At 36.8% G+C, this 26062-nt stretch overlaps 1 protein-coding gene across 2 annotated transcripts in view; it reads right to left on the bottom strand.

Annotated features, from left to right (window-relative positions):
• ADGRA3 (adhesion G protein-coupled receptor A3) overlaps window positions 1-26062 on the bottom strand; it is a 128129-nt gene that overhangs the window by 21970 nt on the left and 80097 nt on the right. For both annotated transcript variants that reach the window (XM_003826828.6, XM_034958371.3), the window contains 5 exons: window positions 25830-25985; window positions 14747-14908; window positions 11443-11646; window positions 4149-4362; window positions 3730-3938 (listed from right to left, as the gene is read on the bottom strand). In XM_003826828.6, coding sequence (XP_003826876.2) covers window positions 3730-3938; window positions 4149-4362; window positions 11443-11646; window positions 14747-14908; window positions 25830-25985 — 945 coding nt within the window. The remainder of the gene's footprint in view (window positions 1-3729; window positions 3939-4148; window positions 4363-11442; window positions 11647-14746; window positions 14909-25829; window positions 25986-26062) is intronic.

Here is a 26062-nt window from a genome sequence, read left to right on the forward strand (position 1 = left end):
TAACACAGATCCCAAAATGAGACTGTGAATTCAAATCCCAATACCAGCACTAGCTTTGTGAGCATGGCATTTAAGCGCTCTCTGCCTCAGTTTCCACATCTGTACAGTGGGGGTGATGACAGTACTATATCTCATGAGGCTGTTATAAGAGCTGAGTAACTGAATGTATATAAAGACATCAGAGGAGTGGCTGACACATAAGCGCTTAATAAAGATTGGCCACCACTACCACCATCACCATCCTCTTCTTTAAGACACATTATCACCATCATAGTTAAGATACGTTGCTCTATAGGAAAAAGCACGGTTTAGAACAGTGTGTGTAGTATGCAACCTTTGTGCAAAAATGCAAAAAAATAGGAACATATATTCATTTTTGTTTCCATAAACACGAGGGTCTCCTCAACAATATGCGAGAAACAAACAATAGTTACTTATCAGTGTGATACGAGAGATAGGTAGGACTTCCAGCTTTCACTGTATGTTAATGTGTAGAAATAAATAAAACATTACATCCATGTGAGTATAGTACTTATTTTAAAATTATTTAAACAAAAACATCACTAGCATTTATGTTCAATTATAGAGTAAATGATATCAAAGTTGCTTTGAATACCATTTTAATCTATAAAATGACATACTAAGATGGTATTCAGCATGTTTTATATAAACAAATGTAAAAGAATCACTAGGAAAAGAAAATTAATGAATGCTCTCTAGTTTCATATTTTTAGGTGAACACAACAAAAGAGGAATCAATGTATATAAATTAGCTTATCTTCACCACTAGTGATTAAAGTATTAAGCACTACATAGGTTGAACCTAATCATAACCCTACTTTCTATTCAGTTTTCTTTCTTTGTTTTTTCCTACAGACACCAGCTCCTGTGAATCTTCCTGCCCCACCTGGCTATTCCAGATCATATCATTCAAGCAAACCTAATTTCTGCTTAATTTTTTTTTCTGGCTCCCAATGAGACCTTAGTAAATAACTGGTATAGCAGGATGTATACTCAGATTTATGAACAAGTATATTCTTTATGTTGCATTTTTTAAACATTCAAAACTCTTAAAATCAGATAAAGGAAAGTTTTATGGACTATATCCCAAGATAGGAATCCTATATAAAAGGATATATTAAGATGGTATTCAAGAGACATAGGATTTTATCAATTTTTAAAAGCTTAATATAAGGAAAAAAGACACTGCTTTCTAATTTGCTTTCTAATTTTTTAAAAACAATTTCTTCAATCCTAAACATAACTTTAACTATCTAAAAGTGGGTATAATTTCATTAACTTTTTCTTTATGTTTAATTAGCAACTAACTCCCATGCAGTAACTTTAATTTTGTCAACAATTTCAAATACATTTCTCTTTGCTGCCTCTAGATGGCACAATTACATTTAAGAAAAGGAAAAAGTCTTTGAAAATAAATAGAAAAAAAATCTTAGTACTATTGTATTTTAACTTTAAAGAATTGTGTATTACATTTTTTAAGAGATTAAAAGTCTGAAAGATAAAAGAATAGCTTATTCCTTCCAGAAAAGGATTATACTAATTTAATAGTTTTGAAGAACAGCTAGGAAGTTCACAAATAGATGCTTTAAACTGGTATTAGATTAAATAAAAATAAAAGTTTCACATGGTGCAATATCACAGCGAAGGCTTATAAAATGCATTTTTGTGTATGTTTTGTGTTTCATTTATTTTGCTCAATTTTTTCTTGTTAACATAAATTTCTGACAATGTTGAATATTATTTCTCATCAGTACATCACAGTTTATTTCATATTCAAAATCTGAATGAGAAAACACTTTCAAAATGGAAGAGAAAATGCCACATACTTTAATGCTTCATGCTTTAATTTAAAAGGTGGCAGTGGCTCATGCCTATAATCCCAGCACTTTCCGAGCTTGAGGCAGGCGGATCACTTGAGTCCAGGAGATCAAGACCAGCCTGGGAAACATGGCAAAACCCAGTCTCTACTAAAAATACAAAAATTAGCCGGGTTTGGTGGTGACTGCCTGTAATCCCAGCTACTCAGGAGGATGAGGTAAGAGAATCACCTGAGCCTGGGAGGTAGAGGCTGCAGTGAGGCGAGATTGCACCACTGCACTCCAGCCTGGGCAACCTGAGTGAGACTCTGTCTCAAAAAAACAAAAAATAAATAAAAGTTGACTACACAATAATAAAATGTGAACTTATAGAAACCAGACTCATGCTTACAGAAATCAAGACATCTTCCATTTACAAAGAGAATCAGAATCATAAACTGTCAACACTAAAGTTAATCCCAATTGAATAAAGGTCCTTTATATATACAAATATACAAATATAGCCGAGTCTATAAACATACATGTTTAAATATGTTGCTTGCACTTGTATAAAATGCTCAATCATGTCAATGAAAAGATAATCCCTTTACTCTGATAAATAATCTATTCACCTTTCTGCTTGCTTGACCTGTGTACCAGGTAAGGTATAAGTTGAATTGAAAAAACAACAACAACAAAAAACATACAAGAGTCAAAGAAAATTATTTATAATTCAGGTTTACTTCAAGATCATTTCTAGTGCTAAATGCTATTTTTTTAAGAAAAGAAAAATTCATGAAATGTAAAATATATCATGTTTCAAGGTATTTAGCACTTTGATAAAACATTTTCTAGAAAACAGATTTACAGCTGGAATCAGAAATAACATAGAAGTTCCTCACACCCAGAGTAACCTCAAACCATTTCTGGGAAATGTCTTTCACACTCGTCGGTAATTCCTTCCACTGTACTCTAAATACACTCCTTGATGTCAGTATTTATAATAATTACAATATAAAATAAGAACTAGCATGGTTTATTTCATAATTATCTGCTCAGGCGTCAGATTCACTTAAAGACCTCATTAATAAAAACACTTGCTCCTGTACATTAATAACTGTTATTTTACCCCCAAAAAATTACAGGTTGAGTATCCCTAACCCAAGAATCCTAAATCCAAAATGCTCCAAAATCTAAAACTTTTCAAAGAAAATGCTCCTTGGAGGATTTCAGATTTTTGGATTAGGAATGATGAACTGGTAAGTGTAATGCAAATATTCCAAAATCTGAAAAAATCCAAAATCCAAAACATTTTTAGTCCCAAGCATTTCAGATAAGAGATAAGACTCAACCTGTAATTAGTGTTAACAATGGCAAATAACAGAAAACAACACTAGACTGGCATTAAAACTGAAAAGACATTCTTTGTGTCAATACTGTCACTTGCAATGACAAAAATGAAATTATCATGATTAATTCTAAATTCAAATAGAGTCTAACAATTACGACATGTAGTGGGAAACAGCGCTAGATTGCAAAGTAGGAAAATGTTCTTTCACTACTCACTGTGTATCCTTCGGCAAATGAAATCACTCTTTCTGGGCAGAGGGAATCTGCATCAACAGTCTCTCCAAGTTTTAAGGTCAAAGACTAACTGAACTGATTGACTTATAAAGTTGATTTAAAATTCCTATATACCAAACTCAATCCCATACATTTCACTTGGTGGTAACTTAATTTCCCTTTAAAATCAAAATTAGAACACATATCATCTCATATAATCAAAGGGAGCAAATTATGTTAAAAGTAAAAAAAAAAAAAAAAAAAACCAAAAAAACACTTCATTTGAGCTTAATTATGCATAGCAAAAATGTAGAATAGTGTTTATGCATAAAGTTAACAACTGCCATACCATTAAAACTGCATAGTTACTAAGGGAGTAGCACTGAATCGTAGTGATATTTTCATCTGAATAGAGTATATGGCACCCATCTGACTTCCAGCCTCCTTGTCCGTTCAGCAAATCGAAATCCCACCGGGCTGCAACAGCATCTGCTCCATGTGCAATTCGACGCAGTGTCACATTAACAGGGATGTGGTGGGTATCTACATTCACACCATCTGGAGAAAATGGGAAATAAAAATATTTCTGAAACAAACTTCATAACCAATTATAAATGTCAACTTCCACAGTAATGGGTACTCTGCAAGATCTTTCTTCACTAGTGACTCATTAAAATGAGAAAACACTAAAACAAGCATTTTTAGGAACAGTCAACTACGAGGCCTTATTGTCCACTGACTACAGGATAACATATGCCACATACAAACCTATTTTGGTGAGAATCACAGGGGTAACCACAGTACGTCGTTTTCCATCATCGGCCAAATTTGTTGAATTTCCAGTGGCCGGAAAAAGCTTTCCATTGCGGAATGCAATGAGTTGAAGCTTGTAAAGAGAGTCATCAGTTGGTCTGAGTTCTCTTTTTTGCTTTGGTGAGAAAAGGGAAGGAGGAAGCTGAATAGAAGCCTCCACAATAGTATTCTGAAAAAATATATATACATAAAAAAAAGCTCACTATATTAGTACATAGAAACCAGAAAAAAATGTCAGATAGTTGCAAAAGTGGTATAATTAGGTTGACTTCATTTTTTAAATTGTATATACGAAATTTAACAGTTAAAAAAATCATCAGTCATGAGAAATGTCAACACCACATAACATAGATTAAAAGAAGTATAAAACAGAAATGCAAACTTTAAAGAGTTAAATAAGTAAACAAGAAAAGTGTTTCAAATTACAAAGTTAATTTTCCCATGATATTATATGTTGAAGTAGATAGCATTAAACAGATCAAGGATCTCAATGATCAGGCTGTATCAATTTTACAATGATAAAATATGATAAAGAAGCACAAATGTAGCATCTCATAAATATGAGTATAATTAATTTGGGCTTATGGAACTTTAAGGTGATTTATGATGAATTCAAACCACCACACAACAAAAGAATGAAATTATACAAACATAATAGAGGTTTAGATTCAGTACACTTAGCAGAAATTTCCTTGAGACTAGGAAACACATTTAGAAAAAAAAAAAAATAACACATAGGAACAACTGAAAATGCTGACTGATCACTGAATTTTTTCAGATTTCTTTATTGAGGATTTTAAAATAATAAATTATTCAGCATTCAGTAAAAAATATATATATACCAAAGAAGTGAACAATTAACCATCTAAAAACATTCCATAGTTGAAGAATTTATTATACAATCTTTCTCTTGGCTTCTAACCTCTTTCTTCTAATTCCATATTCACCAGAATTTCCCCTTAAGAAACAAATCGAATCATGTTATTCCAGTTTAAATAACACCTTGGTTCTGCAATGTTTAAATAATACTAAGCCCAAATCCTAAGTTCACCATATAATTTGATGAAAATCTATTGCTCAGATGTATCCCCTGAATGCTCCTATAGGACAACCTAAAACACAGCTACACTGAGTTATCAATTTAAGTTCTCCTATATTCTTTTTATGCCACCATGCTCACTGCACAGACCAGCATCTCTACCTGAAATGCTCCACTATTCTTTTATCTCACAAACTTTTGAATTGGTGTAACGGAAAGTGGATTAGAATGAAAAACGTTGGCAGCCAGGGGGAAGACTTTATACAGAGTCCTTGAAACAGGGCTTTTTTGGACAGTTAATTGCATCTCCTCAGTATATTGCATCTCCAGATTAGCTGCTTCCTCTTCTGGACTCACACAACACTCTGCACACATTAGTCATAATACACACTTGCAGTCCCCCATGATGTAGCTCACTGTCTGCTCCTCAAACCAGAGTATGAGGATTTGGGGTGCAGTCAATGTCACTCACTTTTTGAAACCTCTATGTTAATAGTTCCTACCACTTGCATTTGATCAAAATAACCCACTGTTTGTGAAATGAACAATGTCTGTATGGCATGTTTATTTTAAAAACAATTCTACTTAAGCAAATGATTGACTTTAGAATTAACGATGTTAGATCACAGCAGATACCCATAAATATCTTTTCAATGTAAGTATTTTAGATGTTTGTATATTACTTTTAAATTGAAGATGCCAAGAAAATATTTAGTAGAAATATTGTTTGAGAAGACGCATAAAAAGGTTCCTGCTATTCTCACTCACAAATATAATCTAATGTGAAAAATATTATAAATTTATTCACTAATCTAGATTTCCATTAAGTACACAAATTTCTCCTAAGTACATAATGACACATGCAAAGAGAGAAAACAGATTAGTTAAAAGTTCAAAATCGTGATAAAGTATTACATAATGCACATTTATTAAAACTCAAGTACTATAAAATTCATAAAATAATATCGTTATACACACAAAATGACTTGAAAACAAAGCATGGCTCTTTGGGGAAGTATTAGTAATGATAAATCAAATTGATTTAAAAGAAATCATTTACATTTTTTAAAAGAAAGTTAAAATAGGGAATAACATCTATACTTTCTAGAAGTTAGAAAAGGTCTCCTACACAAGTTTAAATCTGTAGAACCAATTAAAAAAAAAAACAATGTACAAAAAACCAGGAGTATGGACATATTACTGGGTAACCAGAGCTATATACTCATGGCTGTTACATATTTAAGGCTTCTAAAATATCCTTCCAAGTCCAATACAAACATTACTAAATAATAACTGCAGGTTCCCTGAGATATACAGAGTGGCCTAGGGTGCCGATAAGGTAAACTTCAGCCGTATCAATAATGTTTAGACTTTTATACTAACAATGGAATACTTGTGTATTTAATTTCTTTAAAAGAAATGTTGATCATTATTTACAGAAAGGTTGTAAATCTATTAGTCACCGCAAAACACTTACTTCATTTGGTGCATTTATCATGAATATACCTTCTTCCACCTGGCCCGAGGGTGGCAAGCACAAAGTTTGTAAGTTCATTTAACCATACATTTATTTTAAAATATATGGATTACATCAATGGAAACAGATAACAAACACACGAATGAGAGGTAATAAAGTAGAAAAATCTCTCTTAAGATCCTTTGGGAAAAACAAGTTTTCGGTTTCCAGTATTTACTATTGAAAAATCATATACCATGTAGAGAACATGAGATCTGAAATAAGAAAGGATTTGGGTTCCAGCCTCACCACTTAGCAGCTGGTTAACACTGCACGACTTTGTTTAACCTCTCTGAGTCTCATCTGTCAAACACAGCTAATCATCTTTGTAACAAATGGTTGTGAAGACCAGATGGGATCAGGACCATGACAAGCACAAAAGTCTAGGGAACTGTCGGTGGTATTTTTTACTGTTGTTACTGCAGCACAGTGGAAGATGGGTATCTGGGGACTGGGGGAGAGGAAATGCCTTAACTAAATTGCCAAGAATAATCTGGAACGTCGTCATGTTTTGACTTCTACCATTCAGTTTCAGTGTTCATTTTAACACTAAAAATTGATGAAATATGAACACACAAAAAATGATTGTTACCACACAGCTGCCTTTTTTTTGCTAAATTCATCTATATTTCACTATTTACAATGACACTAAGCTAAAAGGAAAATGATAAGCATAATGGAGGTTAATTCCAATACTTTCACTACATCTTAACATCTTTCCTTATCAAAAAATCTGGACTTCCTCCACTATGTAGTTAATAAAATTTTCAGAAATCTTTATGGGTTAAAATCTACAGAATTCTAACATGAAAATCAGAATGAGCCAAAGAAACATCTGATTCAAAACAATAAAATACTAATTTATCTATGTTTTCTTGACCACTTACCTGACTTTAAACAGACAGATGCTATAATATCTCCTAATTATTTTCTTGTGTATAATTATTAACTGCATACCACCTTTTGAGTTTCTCACTGAAGATTAACAGCAATTACATTTGACTTTAGAATTAATTTTTTAACTGACTTTGTTTGCTAATTAAGTTTGGCTGTTAATTTTATTCGACATTTATTGAATGTTTAGTTACTCTGGGCTTGGAACTATGCAGAGCCTGGAGACATATAATGCAATAAATAAGCTGTGGTCCCTGTCCCTCAAAATTCATAGTCTAACAAAAGAGAGAGAACAACAGCAACAAAACAGTAAGAGCTAATACTTACTGAGTGCTTACTCTGTGCCAGGCACTGTGGTGAATGTCTACACATTTACCTCACTTAATCCTCTCAACAACCCTTCGAGTTAAGGACCATTTCATAATCTGCATAACAGCCGAGAAACTGACATTCAGAAAGGTTAAGGTAGTTGCCCACATTTGCACAGCTGTTAAGTTGGGGAGAGAACCTGAACCCAGACTGTCTGGCTACAGAGAGACCACAGTCTTAGTCACTGTATCATACGGCCTCTCACTGCAGCTCGCTCCACCACTGTATCACCTTATAATTATTCTGAAGAATGAACAAAGCACAACGGGATTAACAGGCAATGGTTAATTCTGTCTGAAGAAGAGAAGGAAGAATCCAAAGGCAGTTTTAAAGGGAGAGTAGCAGGAATTTCACCAAGCAGGGATGGACTGGAAAAGTGCAAAAACGAAGGCAGGAAGCAAGAAGATGCATAATGACTAGCCTGAAAAATTCATGAGACTTCAGCTGGACTGAAGCTCTAGATGTCTGGGATGTGTAAAGAAAAACTGATTTCTAAATTCTAGTCAGGTGAAGTATAAAGAATTAATTATTTCTCCTTTTTGGCTACATTACACCTGAACTCAAAACACCAGCTTATTTCCAAAGCCCTCAGTAAAAGTAAAGTAGTTTACTGAAAACAGATACTATTTTGTTATGCTAACATATCTGAGTTATGGTATCCACAGTGAAAGGAAACATTTCATTGAGAAAAAATTGGAAGAGATTTGATAGATGCTGTCAGTAAGAGGCAAGTATCAGGCAGCTCTGTCACCAACTGGTGACCAACTGAAGCCAGGTATGAAGTCACTGGTGATTCCAGCACTAGGCCTGCCCTCAGGCAACCAAGAAACCCATCTTGATTCTCAGGCTCCCACATGTGACAGGCAATGAGAGAGAGATGAACAAGGCATTATGGGAAAAACGAGGAAGAAAAATAAAGGAGACAAGGGTGGGAGTGGAGAACTGGATGAGATTAGGCAAAATTTCTTGGAGTGACATTTCTGCTGGGTGTTATCACCAAGGAGCTGGGAAGGGAGGGGAGGAGTAGGGATTCAAGTAGGAGAATTAGCACAAGCCTGCTTGAGAATGACCAGGTAGTAGGGAGAGGAACCAAGGAAAGTTTGCTGTTGCTGGATAAAAGGGAGAGGTGGGAAGTACTGTGGAGAGAGGGAAGACGTCAAATGATAAAGCTACTGAACAGTCTCTGGAGAGACATGAGACATTTATGAAGGGGTGCACAAGGTCAATTTCCATTTGGGGAGGATCCAGGTAGAATGCCCACAACATTAACAACCTGAAATGGCACAGGCATTGACAATCAGAACAGCCTGCACAGAAGGGAAGGCTCCCAGAGGCCTCCTGTTCTGCAGGTGCCAGGCCTTCAGGTGTGAAATGGTGAAAAGAGAGGTCTGGGTGGTGGTCCCAACAGAAGAAGCAGGAGGGCTGAGGAAGCACTCAGAGAACTGGGGCAGCAGCTATTTGCTAAATAGTAAGGAAGTATTTCAATATTTTACTAAGTGGCATCGTTGTACTGATACATGTTAGCTGAAGAGCCAGCCTAGAGACACAGAGACTAACTAGAAAGTTACCGTGGTTTGTGCAATACAGGATGGGAGTCCGAAGCAGGCTGAGGAGGGAGTATAGAGGGAAGGACAGAGATTCTGAAATATGCAGGAAGCAAATCAAGGAGGCACCTACTGCTAAATAAAGACTGCCTCTTTATGGGTTTAACTTCACATACCAGCATATGCTCCCATTTAAAGGCAGTGCAATCAGTTTCTGGATGCTCAGGTTTTCTAGTTAGTATATTCAAGGGATTAAAAAAAAAAAAAAGGATGCAAAGAAAGAGCAAAAACTGCCCTAGTATAAAATGTAAATTGTAAAGTTAGTTTTCTGTTCAAGTGCTAAAGCTTAACCACATTTTATGCCATTAACATTAGAATTTTTAACTAATTTTCTGTCACCAGGGATATGTTCCTTTTTCATTCAGTTTAATCGTGTCCACCTATGAAGCATGAATAATAGTGTAATGTGTCCTTGCTCTCTGGCCACAGGATGATCTTAAAAGGATAGAATGGCATGAAATTGACAAATCTGAGTGTCCATCTAAAGCCTTCTACTTTAGCAAGTAGAAACTCTCCTTACCCAGAGGGGTAGGTTGTGAAATTGGTGAAATGTAGGGTTTCGTCATTTTTAATCCCTTTCTACCAACTGTGATCATCTAAGACAGAAGTGTTCATCAATTTTAAGTATTCCTCAAAAAACACACCTTTCTCTCATGGGTTTCTCTGTGTTGCTGTTTCTAGTCTTTTATAGTATGTTTGTGGTTTTTTTGTTTTGTTTTTTTTCCCCAATATAAGACACAATAAAGAAAGTTGAGCAGGTCCAAAGGAGTGTGGCACAGTGCATCAAATACTCTCTTAGCGCCAATATTAACAGGCAAATCTTGCCAATTTTCCTCTGAGTATAGGGTATCAAGTAAATATATTATTATCAGACATTTTGACCTAGTTGAGATTTTCTTGGGCAGTTGGGATTTTCTAAATTTAGCAAATTGGCTCTCTTTAATGGTGGTCACCAAGAAAACGTATGCAAAAATACACTAATTCGTTCATTCATTCAATATTTATTGAGTGCTCACACTAAACCAGAACACCTAACACCTGTTGGATCAGTTATTATGCAGCCATTAAAATGACTGGAATATTGTTTGTGATATTATTGAGGGACAAGACAGAAATAAAGTACTGTGAGATTAAAAACCGCAGAGAATACAATTACACACGCCCACAGAAAGCTAAGTGAAAAATATGTGGTTCCATTAGGGTGCTGGAGTTGTGCCTCCTCTATTTGCTTCAATAGAGTGTAGTCAAATATATCTAAACCACCAATTTTAAAAATCAGTAAAAATGCTTTCATTTTGCTTGCTTCAATGAAACACTTTTTTTAAAAAAAGATATATGACATATTTGTGTTTTCTGCCAAAAATTTTGATATACAGCTTGCTTGATTAAACACCTGGTCTCAGGGTTGACTTCTCCAATAGGCTTGGCAGGCACAGTGCCAAAGGCTCATGATACTTTTAGGGGCCCATGAAAACATCTTATTGTCTTAAAATCAGGAGCAAAAAGACAAATAAACTTTTAAGTCAAATAAAATTTTTTCACATATAACATTAGTATATTTGCATTTATACCACTGCAGTTATAAAATGTAATTTCTGATATTTTTATGTGGAGAAAGGGAATCAAAGGCAAAAATGCCTAGGGCCCATGAAAGTCGTAATGCAGTTCTTCCTGGTTAGAGTTTTCTTTAAAACAGTAGCAAAAGCAATAATATCTATCTTCCTGCAAAAAAAAAATCTTTTAATAAGGTTATTTTGCAAAGCAGAACATTTGGAGCATTCTAATTTAACTGTAAATAGTCTTAAATGATTGCAGAATGTAACATACCTTTAGCGCCAGACTCGAAAATGTATTTGAAACATTGCACTTAAAGCTCAGCTGCTTATCCAGGTTTCCCTCTGGATCCCGCCTCCCATAATCCGAAAGTCCTGTACGATCAGAGGCTGCCACTTTCTGGAACACGGTACAGGTCATCCCCGTGAAGCCAGTAGACTTGATGACATAAGCTTCCAGAGCAATATTGGGTGAATACTTGAAAAGTCAATCAAACAGGAGTTATGAACGATTTATAGCACAAAGGAAAAGCACTTTCAAAGACTTTTCAAACACAAAACACTATGCATTAGCCAAACCAGAAAGCCCAGGTTCTTCCTAAACAAAATCACTGTGTAGATAACTGGCAGAATAAAAAAATAAAAAAGAAAGAAAGACCCTGGAATGAAAAGGATGTCCTAAAATGGAAGCGAGACCAAAAAAAAGGAAAAGAAGAAGTCATGAAGTACAGAAGATCAGGTCTAAGAAGTCAATTAAAAATAATTTAAGGAGCACTTCGAAGGAAACAACAAGCTAAAAATGGAAGCATCCTGAAAAAAAATTCAGCTAGAGAAATCAGTGGACCCTCTAAATGCTCATCTTACAGGAAGAATGAGAGCCAAATATTAGTTTGGGAAATGCACTCGACACATCTGGCCATATTTACTTATTTCTTTCACAGGAAGATCATTAACTCTTTGCATTCAGTTTCACCAATAAAAGCTTTACACACTCTCCAAAGCTGTTTCTTCAGAAAAGGAAGAGAGATGTTAATTTAAATAGTAGGAAATGGACAGATTTAAAAATCAAATTAACCTGGTCAACATGGTGAAGCTCCATCTCTACTAAAAATACAAAAAATTAGCCTGGCGTGGTGGCACACACCTGTAGTCCTAGCGACTCAGGAGGCTGTGGGAAGAGAATTGCTTGAACTTAGGGAGGCAGAGGTTGCAGTGAGCCAAGATTGTGCCACAGCACTCCAGCCTGGACAACAGAGCAAGACTCAGTCTCCAAAAAAAAAAAAAAAAAAAAAGCAAATTAGGTCAGAAAAATCATCTGAAAAGCAAATTAGGTCAGAAAAATCATCTGAAAAATATGGCACCTGCCCTAGAGTTTTAAAGGAATTCAGGAACAAAAGTGAACCAAGGGGGAACCACCAAAACATATAACCTGTCAATACAGACAGCCACCAGGCCCACTCGCTGGAGGACAGAATGGGCGTGAGAAGTGACAAGGAGCCACACCTTCACATCCAGCAGAGTGACAGGATTTACCGTAAATTCTAGGGACAACATGGCATCTCCCTCCTTTAAGGATGATTAAGTATACGCCTATCCCACAGGCAAGGCACCATTCTAAGTATCACATATGGATGTCTTTTTCTTTAAAGCATGAAATTTTGATGCACGATGCTTACAATCTATTACGAAATAAGATACAAATTTAAAAATACAAAAAGTAAAGTAAAATTTGGCAAGTCTTATGCATGTGATAGAAAATAATTAGTGGTTCCCAAATTTTTCAAGCATAAAGAATCTTTGTATTAGTTTTTGCCTCACAATGTAAACATAGTGAAAAGTCTTTTTAATTCAACTTATTTGTTAATAATGCGTATTCTAATTTTTTGCTAGTCAAAGACACATGTAAACAACCACCAGATCTTCTGACAAGCAGCAGTCATTAGGCCCAACACATGAAACCTTGGTTGAAAGAAAGAAATCTGTCATTTTGAGGCACCTGTGAAGCCATATCATTTTACTTATTATACATAGATGTATCATCTCCTGGAACTTTGTTTACACATAGAGATGGTATGCAAATTCCTACTATGACCTTTATTGTACCCTTGGGTTGTCAGAAAAACTAATGCAGTTCAGAGAAAGGGGGGAAGTTCTTTCAGCTGATTAATAAGCATGGCTAAAGGATGAGATTTAAAATGGATCTAAATGGCCGAGGTGGACATAAATATGACAAGCTAGTCTCAACTGAGGTCATGAATCTGAGAGGGAAACTCCACTGACTTACATTACAAACACAGTGACCTAGCCAGGTGCGGTGGCTCACGCCTGTAATCCCAGCACTTTTGGGAGGCGGAGGCGGGTGGATAGCTTGAGATCAGGAGTTCGAGATCAGCCTGGCCAACGTAATGTAACCCCGTCTCTACTAAAAATACAAAAATTAGCCACACATAGTGGTGCTTGCCTATAATCCCAGCTACTTAGGAGGCTGAGGCATGATACTGCTTGAACACAGGTGGCGGAGGCTGCAGTGAGCCAAGATAACACCACTGCACTCCAGCCCGGGTGACAGAGCAAAACTCCATCCCCCAAAAAATACATAAATATTGAAAAAAAAAGAAACCACAGTAACAAAAAACAAAGACAGTAGCCATGCTGAGACTCCATTTATTATTCCAAAAAGAAAATACTAAACTTAATTGAGCAAAGGGAGCAATAAAACATGGTAACATCAAAAAAAGGTCTCAGAGATCAACAGGAAAATAGCAATCTTGAATTGTGTAAAATCACAAGAGGAAGTGTAGAATATTCTACACTATGTCAGCCCAGTAAAATAATTAGAAAATGAAAATCATGGACCAGATCAAACTATGATTGCTAAGGAAATATCACATTATTTACTGTATTCACCACCTTTTTAGGACGAAAAAGTAAGCAGTATATCAATAAATTTACAACTGTTTAATTTAGCATAAATAAAATTTAATACTATGTAATTGAGTGATCATTATTTATTAATAAGTCATTATCCCAAGAGTGGGATTGACTGAAAATGCCAATAGCTTCACAAGTGTTGGAAGGCATCCCAGTTCTCTTCTGAGATTTAAACCTGGGCAAACAATCAGATATTCTCTCAAAATATCCTTCAGGGCCCAGAACAGAGTATTAGGCTCAGATGGACTATTGGTATGTGCCAGTGGGGCAATACAATAGTGTTCTTATTTTCCATTGCAGAAACACTTTCGGTGGATTAGATGGTGATAAACATTCAAATTAAAGATTAAGAAAGTATTTTCCAGTTCCCAAGAAAACATTACTCAAAAGCAAAATTAACTTATAAAATGTTAAGAAGAAATTCTGTAATAACTTATAAAATGTTATAACTTATAAAATGTTAAGAAGAAATTCTGTAATAACTTATAAAATGTTATAACTTATAAAATGTTAAGAAGAAATTCTGTAATAATCAGCAGTAAGAGAAGATATCCACCCCATAATGGAGAAGACACCTATCTCTTTCGGGTGAGAGCTGTGTGAAATGCACTTTTTTTCTCAGGAGTCTATGATAATGTTACACTTACTGTTGAATAAACGTGAGCTCCACCAGCTAGCCGGTAGGTAGCAATGCGCTGAAGACACTGCACAATCCTACTGCAGGCTTTAGCTTCCCTCTGCGCCAGCCACAGGACACGTTCATCAGCCAACATGATGTTACTTGCAATGTCAACCATCACGTCACCTAGCTAGCAGGGGTTCAGGAGAAAAAAGAAAGATCTTTAAAACCACCATAAACTATTTCGTAGAATCAAAATCCTAATGGACAGTGAGATTGGCCTTCAGTCTCAAATTCCACATGAGAACCCAAAAGGCACTTTACTTGTTTCTCATGAAAACATCTTCAGATATGAACAGTTCATTCAAGTATAGCCATTTGGTAGTATTTAGCTCAAAAGAGCATATGTAAGTGGCCACCACATCACTGGTGAAAAGACTGCCAGGTATTATCTCAAATGGAGGAAAAGAAAGGCAATTAGATTAATTAAAGAGAAGGAAAGGATGTCACACAATACCAGAATAAAAAGATCTTGACTGTTCATCTAGAAAACCATTTATAAACACTTCCTTTTTGCGCATGCATTAGCTTAAATCAAACTATTATTATTAAGAAATACACACCGCCAGCAGGGCGTGGTGGCTCACGCCTGTAATCCCAGCACTTTGGGAGGCCGAGGTGGGTGGATCATTTGAGGTCAAGAGTTCGAGACCATCCTAACCAACATGGTGAAACCCCATATCTACTAAAAACACAAAACAAATTAGCTGGGCGTGGTGGCCCATGCCGATAGTCCCAGCTACTCGGGAAGCTGAGGCAGGAGAATCACTTGAAGCTAGGAGGCAGACACTGCAGTGAGCCGAGATCGTGCCACTGCACTCTAGCCTGGACAACAGAGTGAGACACTCTTAAAAAAAAAAAAAAAAAAAAAAGGCAGGCAGGCAGGCATACTACCCACCTCTTTAGTCTCTGCTCATATTCAACACTGTAGGGATGCCTAGCTACTGCTAGGTCCTTGTATGTGTTGTATGATCTCACCCCCATCCCCTTGCACACGTGGTTTCCTATACCTAGAATGAACTGCATCTTCCCTTCCTCCCAACTCAATGAATGCTTTTAAGATCTAATACAATAAAATAAATGCACTCTTCCACTGTTTGTTTTACTTGTTTCATTTACTGGCTTCTTTTTATTCGCTCACTTCGTAACTTACAGATGTAAACATCTGTCAGGAAATGCCACTGAAAAGTCAACCGACTATTGTTTACTATAACTCGTACGTCTCACCTGAGAGAAATAAATTGAACTGTCTAGGGCTAATGAGACGTACTGGTGTCAAGAGGATTTTGTATTGAGCAAAACGTTTATGAGAGGGAGACATGCAGCAGAAAGAGCAACAAAAACATTCCAGAGGTAGGATCAGACAATTTGCAAGCTGGCTGGACCTCTAATCAAGTAGTAAGCATTAAAAGGCGTTAAGCCCCAGTGCAAAGCCAGAAAGCCAGGTCTGTCTTAATAGATGTCTTTTGATCATCCCAGAAGATCTCGGCTGAGATTTCAATCCCGTTTTGTATCCAATACACTTCACACAACGTATAATTATGGGGGCTGAAGAGGGTTTGGAAGAAGTTCAGTCCATCCCACCCTGGTTCACTTTACAAAAAAGTCAGGCCTTTGGAAATCCACCAGATCCCAACCCTGGAACCATGGGGTGAAGCAACCACAGTAAATACATAGATGAGAACAGGACTTCAAATGCTGACCATGAGTACCTAGCCTGAACACTTCACCTCTTGGTATCTCCACTTCCCTTCTTCGTAACTACAGATAATAATAGTCCTATCTTTCTGAATGTTGTGGAGATTAAGTTCCAATAATAAATACAAGGTCCCTAAAACCATGCCTGGCACATGGCAAGCACTCAAAAAATGTTGCCGCTTTTACTGTTTTAATCCCGAAATTGGCCTCTCTTTTAAGATGATAGACTCTAGAAGTAGTAGAAGGGTTGTATTTGTATGTCTGTGTTCACGTAAAAATAGGACCAATGCATCCAACTAAACTGCCACTTGACCCTCTGTAAAGTCCCACTCTCCCCAGCTTGATCCTATTAAAATAAGTTTTCTGACTTTTTACTGCCCTTACCATAATTTATCACAACTTTTTCCTTATTTTACCTCCAATGTAAACATCTTGAGGGTAGAGACAACAAAATGTCTTACGTTTATATCCTTATTCACTAGTACAAGAGCTGATGCAGAAGCCAACAGTTATCAATGTCCATGTATCCGATATGTATCAATATTCATTTTAAATGTTCATGATTACTGTTAACTGACTATTTATTGAGGGCCAATGTGAGCCAGACACTGGTGCAACAGCAGCAAAAGAAAGAAGCTCTATCTTCAACCTTATAGTCTGGTGAAGAAAATGCAAAACAAGCATATAAATCCATTTTTAAAAAGTAATTTAGATTGTGATAACTGCTACAAGGGAAATATGCAGAGAAATATAGGATACAGAGTAATGAAATTTAATCCAAACACCCTATTTTAATGAACTAACACATTCTCAAGGGGTACTTCCCCTCAAACCGAAGATATTAACAAGATCAAATGACAAATAATTAAGAAGAGCCTGTAATCAAGCTCTGCAGAATCCTCAGTTGGTTCATTTTTTTTATGATTCATTGGAACATTAGCATCCTAGTTCATGTTCCTACTAACAGACAGGTATGGGGGTGAATGTCATTCTACTAGAAGCCCTTACTTCTGGAGTTATAAAGAAGGGTATTGACTCTTGCTATGTCAGTTACTGAATCTGTCAATCAGCCGTTTATACAGATGTTAAACTAGTAAATCCAAAGTCTTAATGGGAATTCACAGTAGTTGGAATAACTTAGTTAAGATTTTGTCTATTATTCTGACTTACTGTTATTTGAAGATTTTACACAAAAATAAAAGAGGTAAAAGAGATAACATGGTGAAGTATGCTTTATGGCTAACAAAAATATTAATGGAATTCCCACTGGATGCAAAACTTTAAAATACACAAAAATATTGATTTTATTGTAAGGCACCACTGAAATATAGGCAGTGTTTACAGATTAGCAAAGTTACAACTAAACTTATTGTTTAATACTTCTTTGAACTTTTAAATGTAGGAATTTTATAGGGACCTGACGAGATCTGATGGGCACGTCATCTTTCTTGAAAAATTCATCATTATTACATGATCAAAGAACTACTGCTATGCCCTGCTACATAATGCCAGTAAAGAAATTAACTTGTGTTAATAATTATTAAAAAAACAACAAATATGTCTAAGAAGGTACAGGACTAACAACAGTAATTGCTTTAGTTGAGAACAAGCTATTTTTCTCATTATTTCACTCCAAATGGCTAAGAATGGAGGAAAGGGATTTGTTGCCAAAATATTCCCTAGAGCAGATAATCAGAAAATGTTATATGCTTCTGTAGCTTGGTTACAGAAGTAGCTCTGAATATGTCACAGTGGCAAAAAGTGACACAAAAGGGGTAAAAATGCATGAAAAATTACACTGGATTAAAAAAAGTATTCCTGAAATTTGACACACAAAGCTCATTTAAAAACTGCAACCAGTGTAAGGAGAACGCATCAGATTTCTCCTTGGCCTCATTCCCTGAACGCCACTCCAGCCACAAAAGGGTCAGAAGGACTCCTCCACCTGCTCTTGCACCTGTCACACTAAAGTGGGAGGACCAACCGAAAGCATAAGTGAATGGACTTTATCGAAGATAAAATGGGGAAGAAACAAATGCAACACATTAATGGCAATGAAAGTGCTCAATGTCAAATGTTGTAAGAGACAGGATATTTCAAGTTCTTAATATACAAATGGCTTGGAAGTTTTATCAAAATTAGGTCCAAAATATCGGCTAATTTAATAAATTTCTGATGTTATCATATTAATATACAAGATAATACATAAACTAAACTTGATGATATTTAATGTATAGTCTTTAACACTGAAGACATAATATCTATGTGCCTTGGAGTTAAATACTCCTAGGTTGAGATCTCAAGTCTGTCACAAGTTTAGATGTCCCTGAGCAAATCAGCCTGTGTGAGACTCAGTTTACTCATTTGTAAAATGGGACCAAGAACTCTACAAGTGCTCAGAACATCTTATTCCATGTAAAATAAGAAAAAAAAAAAAGCAGAAGACAAATATCTTCACATACCCAGTAAAAATATAAATTAAGCAACTCATGGAGTTTTTGAGAAAGGCCAAATGATCTAGGCCGTTCCATATTTACATTTTCAATCATCGAGTAGCAAAAGAATACTTTTGTTCATTCTAACAACCAGAAAAGCAAGAATTAACAGACACATGCATAGGTGGAGCAATGGTTTTGGAGATGACAAATAGAGGAACCTACATCATCATCATTGCAGCAGCTGATCCTATTAAGCTCAAGTAGTCTTCACGATGTTCTCCTGGTTCCAAATTTAGTACACTATTGAGATCATACCTATCTATTTCAAGGTATGTTATTACACTGATTAATGATGGAACTGTTGCATTCTGAAATTCAAGTTTTAAAAGTGTATTTGTCACTCTTAACTCACATCTGGCCTTACGTGCCACAGGATACCTCTGCAGACTTCTCAGCAGGTTGCTTAGGTAAGCATTTGCTATTCAACAAGGGTCTGACTGCAATCATCATCAGGGTTATGGCAAAGGTTAAAGCTCTGATTTTACTGAGGTATAGGAGTAAAGAGAATGATGAGGATGAGGGTAACAGTGGAGGAACTGAAGAAATGGGTGGAAGGGGAAAAGAGGTCAAGAAGATTATTGCACATAAGGCATGGCAGGAGTTCTCAGATCATGTACTAATCATAATTCTTCAGGAGAGATGATGCGTCTACCATCAGGTCTCATGCTTGATCCTCATAAAGTCCACACATTCAAAACTTTAAAAAAAACTGAACAATAAATTTAGTTGTAATTGTGCTAATCTGTAAATATCTCATATATTAAAAGATAAAACATGCCGAAATACTGATTCTACCCTAAGGTGTTACTGAAATAAATGAGATTACAAACACGTATGTGCACTTCCTTTTCTAGAAGTACAGAGGACTGAGTACTCTGGAGAACTCTCCAGCAGAAAGTGAAAAAATGCTGAAAGGAAAACAGTTATCTTTGTTAATGCATCACTGAGAAGTAGGAAAACAGAGCCTCCTCCAAAACCCAGTCACCAAAGAACAGCAGAAATCCAAAGAGCTCGGAGGTTGAACTCTGATGACCACGAGGTATGTTTTGACTTCCACACAGGGCCTAGGCCATGCCAACACAAGGTACCAGGAAAAGACCCCCTGTTACAAAGCTAGAAACTCAAAGGACACCACCTCCAGCATCAGGCCTAGCCAGCAATCACTCAGCTTCATGGAAGGAGAGCCAGGAAACGTGCCTGTTTTCACCCGGGCAAGAGGTAGAAGGAGGTTAAAAAAAAAAAAAAATTATTCTCTGACAATTTGGAAACACAAGTTGACCTTCAAACAGGTCCTTTATACTACTTTCGTGTTCTTAAAAACCTCAAGCTAAAAATTAATTTTAAAATGAGTCCCCCTACACTGGCACTCGGCAGAAGCAAGCAAATATCACAGTTAAGGACACATTAGACCTTTCTCATTAATGCTCCCAACCAACCAACACTTATTGATATGGTTTGGCTGTGTCCCCACCAAAATCTCATCTTGAATTGTAACTCCCACAATTCCCACGTGTTGTGAGAGGGACCCAGTGGGAGATAATTGAATCATGGGGGCAGGTCTTTGTCATGCTGTTTTTGTGATAGTAAGTCTCATGATATCTGATGGTATTATAAAGAGAATCTTCCCTGCACAAGTGCTCTCTCTTTGCCTGCCACCATCCACGTAAGGCATGACTTGCTCCTCCATGGCCTCTGCCATGATTGTGAGGCCTCTCCAGCCATGTGGAACTGTAAGTCCATTAAACCACTTTTTCTTCCCAGTCTCAGGTATGTCTTTATTAGTAGCGTGAAAATGGACTAATACAGTAAATTGGTACCAATAGAGTGAGGCGATGCTGAAAAGATACCCAAAAATGTGGAAGCAACTTTGGAACTGGGTAACAAGTAGGGGTTGGAACAGTCTGAGGGCTCAGAAGAAGACAGGAAAATGTGGGAAACTTTGGAACTTCCTAGAGGCTTGTAGGTCCAGGCTGAGGTGGTCTGGGATGGAGATGAGGAACTTGTTGGGAACTAGAGCAAAGGTGACTCTTGTTTCATCTCAGCAAAGAGACTGGCAGCATTCTGCCCCTGCTCTAGAGATTTGTGGAACTTTGAACTTGAGAGAGATGATATAGGGTATCTGACAGAAGAAATTTCTAAGCAGCAAAGCATTCAAGAGGTGACTTGAGTGCCGTAAAAGGCATTCCATTTTATAAGAAAAGCAGAGCATAGAAGTTTGGAAAATTTGCACCTTGACAATGTGATAGAAAAAAAAAAAATGCCATTTTCTGTGGAGAAATTCCAGCGGGCTGCAGAAATTTGCATAAGTAACAAGGAGCTGAATGTTAATCCCAAAGACAATGGTGAAATGTCTCCAGGGCATGTCAGAGGTCTTCACCGCAGCCCCTCCCATCACAGGCCTGGAGGCATCGGAGGAAAACATGGTTTCATAGGCTGGGCCCAGGGTCCATGTGCTGTGTGCAGTCTAGGGACTTGGTGTCTAGCAGCTGTCTCCCAGCTGCTCCAGCCATGACTAAAAGGGGCCAAGGTACAGCTTGGGCTGCTGCTTCACAGGGGGCAAGCCCCAAGCCTTGGCAGCTTCCACGTGGTGTTGAGATTGTGGGTGCACAGAAGTCAAGAACTGAGGTTTGGAAACCTCTGCCTAGATTTCAGAGGATGTATGGAAATTCCTGAATTGTCAGGCAGAAGTTTGCTGCAGGGGTAGGGCTCTCATGGAGAACCTCAGCTAGGGGAGTGCAGAAGGGAAATGTGGGGTCAGAGCGCCCACACAGAGTCCCTACTGGGGCACCAACTAGTGGAGCTGTGAAGAAAAGGCCACCGTCCTCCAGACCCCAGAATGATAGATCCACCAACGGCTTGCACTGTGTGCCTGGAAAAGCCACAGACACTCAATGTCAGCCTGTGAAAGCACCCGGGAGGGAGCTGTACCCTGCAAAGCCACAAGGGCAGAGCTGCCCAAGACCATGGGAACCCACCTCTTGCATCAGTGTGACCTGGATGTGAGACATGGAGTCAAAGGAGATCATTTTGGAGCTTTAAGATTTGACTGCTCCGCTGTTGTGTGAATAAGTCTCACAAGATCTGATGGTTTTATAAGGGGTTTTATAAGAGGTTTCCCTTTTCACTTGGCTCTCATTCTCTCTTTGCCTGCTGCCATGTAAGACATGACTTTGCTCCTCCTTTGCCTTCTGCCATGATTGTGAGGCCTCCCCAGATGTGCTGAACTGTGAGTCAATTAAACCTCTTTCCTTTATAAATTACCCACTCTCGGGTATGTCATTTTTAGCAGAGTGAAAACTAACACAATGGGTAAATAATTGTCTTGTTTTTATTAATCTTTCTTAAATATGTGTATGGCTCATACTTATTTCAATGTTTAATATTAGAAATGTTTGGGGTCTTTATTTGGAAGTTTGGTGACATTCTTGTGACCAGAAATGATCTCTAGGGATTTTATAAGTTTTACTTACATCAATTAGCATATGGTCAATTTGGTTTCATTATATATCATTTCAGTTAAAGTTGCAGTTTCCAAGAACCTATAGATGACCTTAAGTGAGGGCTTGCTGTATTGAAAACTGTTGAAGCCAAGCAGAGGTACAGCATAGGTATTAATGATAATATTCTCCTATCCTTTTGAATTTTCCAAGAAAAAGTTCTTAAAAGGTTAAAACCCCCCACCTAAAAAAAAATTAAAGCAACAATAGAAAATGGAGCTGTTACAGGGGTTCTCAAAGCCAGTATCAAAGTCATGCTGCCTGAAACATCACCTGAAACTGACTAGAAATTCAAATTCTCTGAACCCATTTCAGACCTGCTGAAATGGCAACTGGGAATGGCAGGGAGGGGGAACTCAGGCAGCAATCACTGCGTATAACAAATCCAGCAAGTGATTCTGATGTGTGGTGAAGTTCTACGAACAAAGTCCTAGAAAACCTTAACAATACAGAAAAGTCTGGCAAGTAAGATCAAGAAAAAAAAAAGAATACAAAATAATCATAATTGTCAATACAGAAGCGATGACACTTTAAAATCAATGAAAAAGCCATATATTTGTAAAAATCTATATATAAACTAGTGTAAGGTGCATATCGCACTCACATATTTTAAAATAAGAGACAATAAGGGTGCCAGAAAGCATCATCAGATCTAATCTTTATATTTAACTTTCCCATCTTATAAAATACGCCTATTGTTTTCATAAGAAAAATCACTTTAGTAAATACATAACAGACACTTCTGTTGCCTGACAAGACAACCTTTAACTGTTTTTAAAAGGATCCACTAAATATATCACTTAGATCTGGCAGTTTGAGAGCTTTTAATGCCTATCCTGAGACAACAAAGTGCCAGCTTGTGTTGGCCAGGCTCAATCACAGATTAAAAAGCAATTCCCCCACAATACTTTTGTTATGAAATCACTCATAAAAGAATAACTTTCAGACATAATACAAAAATCAATTTAATTAATTATTTCTCTATCTAAGCTAGGTGCATTTTAGGATAACTTGGTATAATTTTATGCTGTGGTAATTAACTTAAAATGAAGCCCTTAAGCCTCCTAGTTTTTTTCACTACACTAATAAATGGTGAAAGCTATGGCCTGTGGTTCAAATTGCCAAAGAACTGTATGTCAGTCACTGCATCACACGCAATATTATCACATTTATATCTCAATTATTCAATCCTGAATATTTTCCTGTTTCTCGTGCTGACAGTTAGTAAGTTGCCATCACTTGCTTCCGAAGATAACATAACTTTTCCGTCCTATGTTAACCAGTAAAAGTGACAGCAATCTTCTTCACACTAAATTTTTACAGAACTAACTGACGCACTCGTGATTATTTAAAAGGACTTCCTTCTTAGCTTCTGAGGTCATAAAAATGTTACATTTCATAACCTAATAAAATGATATCCAAGCTTTGCAACTATTTTGCAAAACTGTTCGCCTGTATTTGTGCACATACACTTTTCAAATTATACAGAGAAAATAGTATCCCCATTTGAAAAATGAAGAATAAGCCCATGGTTAATTAATAACTAATGAAACCATGTCTACTTCCAGTTCAGTAAAATGCTTGCACCTAAGAACCCGTCAACGCAGCCGACCATTCTTCCACAGGCTGGCAAACAGTTCAACATACACCTCTGGACACCACGTTGCTCAAGTTGGGAGGTGAGCAAAACAGGTTCACATCATAAACATGTATTCTTCGATGGCGAATGTTCTTCCATGTCCACATTCCAAATGTCATTACAATTATCCTAGTAACTAGAAACATCCCACTCCCAGAAATGACTGCTAATCCTGTGGGCAGCTAACCTGTCATCTTAAGCAACAATGGAGCACAATATAATCACAGAGCCAGAACCCAAACGGCCTCTCCCAGTGCAAGGAAAATTCACTGCAGGAAAGTGGGCTGTGCCCTGGAGACACAATCAAGTATCAGGAGCAGTTATTAGAAAAAATCATGGCCCCTGAAGTTCAGAAAACAAATGAAATGTTATCCCGCTGACAAGTGAGGTGGCCTATTTGCCTAAGTCCTGTTTATATACATGTATCTATTTTCCTTCCTTTAATAACTACATCCTATCAAGTAAAGTGCCTAATGAACTAGGGCCACAGTTTCAAAAACTTATTACCACATTGCAAGTACTAAGTCTTATATATATATATTATATATAACAATATATCTATATTAGATATATAAATATGTAATATACATATTAGATATATCTAAATATATATTATATAATAGAATACATATGTGATATATAAGTGTGTGTATATATAATTGATATATAAAAATATATTAGAATGATTCAGGAGAATAAGGCTTATTATTTACATTTTAGCAATATTAATGGATCTGAGAAGTTCTACATAAAGAAATATGCAGGTTTTGTTTAGCCCAGTGTTTTCCTCACAGTTGTGTACACAGCACTTTTAGAGTTCCAAGTCAGGGCCACATTGTATGGGAAGGTGAATGTGATGCTACAGAAAACTCTTATGGATGAGTCAGGGATCTTGGGTTCTCTTTCCAGGCGTGCCCTAACCTAAGCGTGGGCTTCAGTTTACAACTTGCTTGAGGTTCCCTCTACCTCTATAATTAATTTCTTTATAAGTGATTATATCACAAAAGAAATTATACATATAAAGTTCTCACGAAGCTTTAAACGTAAAGTTTAAGAACACAATAATTCTGCCCCTTGAAAATTATTCAAAACATTAATTTGCTGCTCATTCATTCTGTAAACTGTGCTTGTCAATTTTTTTCCCCTAAAAGATATCATGTGGACAAGCATATCATGGTTTCAATGTGGTACCGTTAAGTTAAAATACGCCACTTTTAGAATTCACTACATTTTTAAAACTTGTATAGTCCAATCATTTTGAATTTCAAAAAAGTGCCTAAACAGCCTCTCATTTCTCTAGGACATTAGAAGGACAATTAAAAGGAATTTACTACAAGATCTGGGTGACTAAAACTCCCGTTACAAAAGATGAGCACAAGGGTATGTGGAGAAGAGAAATCCAGCAGGCTGAGCTAAGCAGCTCTGCCTAAGCCACAACGTGGAGGCAGAACACTGCTTTTACTGCTTTCTCACCAGCGACCTCTGCTATATCTCTGGACCTTAACGTCCAAGAACTGAGAGTTCACCTCTCCCAGTCCCAGCAGCAAACAGGTCATAAGAGAAGAGGCAGAAGTATCTCAATAAAATTCTGGAAATTTAAAAGCATGCTTTTAGCTCAAATACGATAAACATAAACAGGCCTTAAAATACATAGATGGAACTCTGTCACACTACCATTTGTTGACACTGTATGCTACAAATCTGAATTTAGAGAAGTACCTCTTTTGATTTTTCCTCCTTGGTAAATCTTCCAAATTTTTCAATCATTTCTGCCACAAATATAACATCCATTTTGTCAGAAAAGTTGGCTGCTTCCACAGTGTAAGCCAGTAACTGTCGAGCTGTTGCCACGGCATTGGTAAGATTGAGGGGCATCTACATTTCAAAGGCAAAAATGATCAACAAAACAGTCATTAGCAAAATGATCAACACAATCCTGACATTTTAACTTT

The sequence above is a fragment of the Pan paniscus genome, chromosome 3 (assembly GCF_029289425.2).
Source record: "Pan paniscus chromosome 3, NHGRI_mPanPan1-v2.0_pri, whole genome shotgun sequence".
Taxonomy (NCBI): domain Eukaryota; kingdom Metazoa; phylum Chordata; class Mammalia; order Primates; family Hominidae; genus Pan; species Pan paniscus.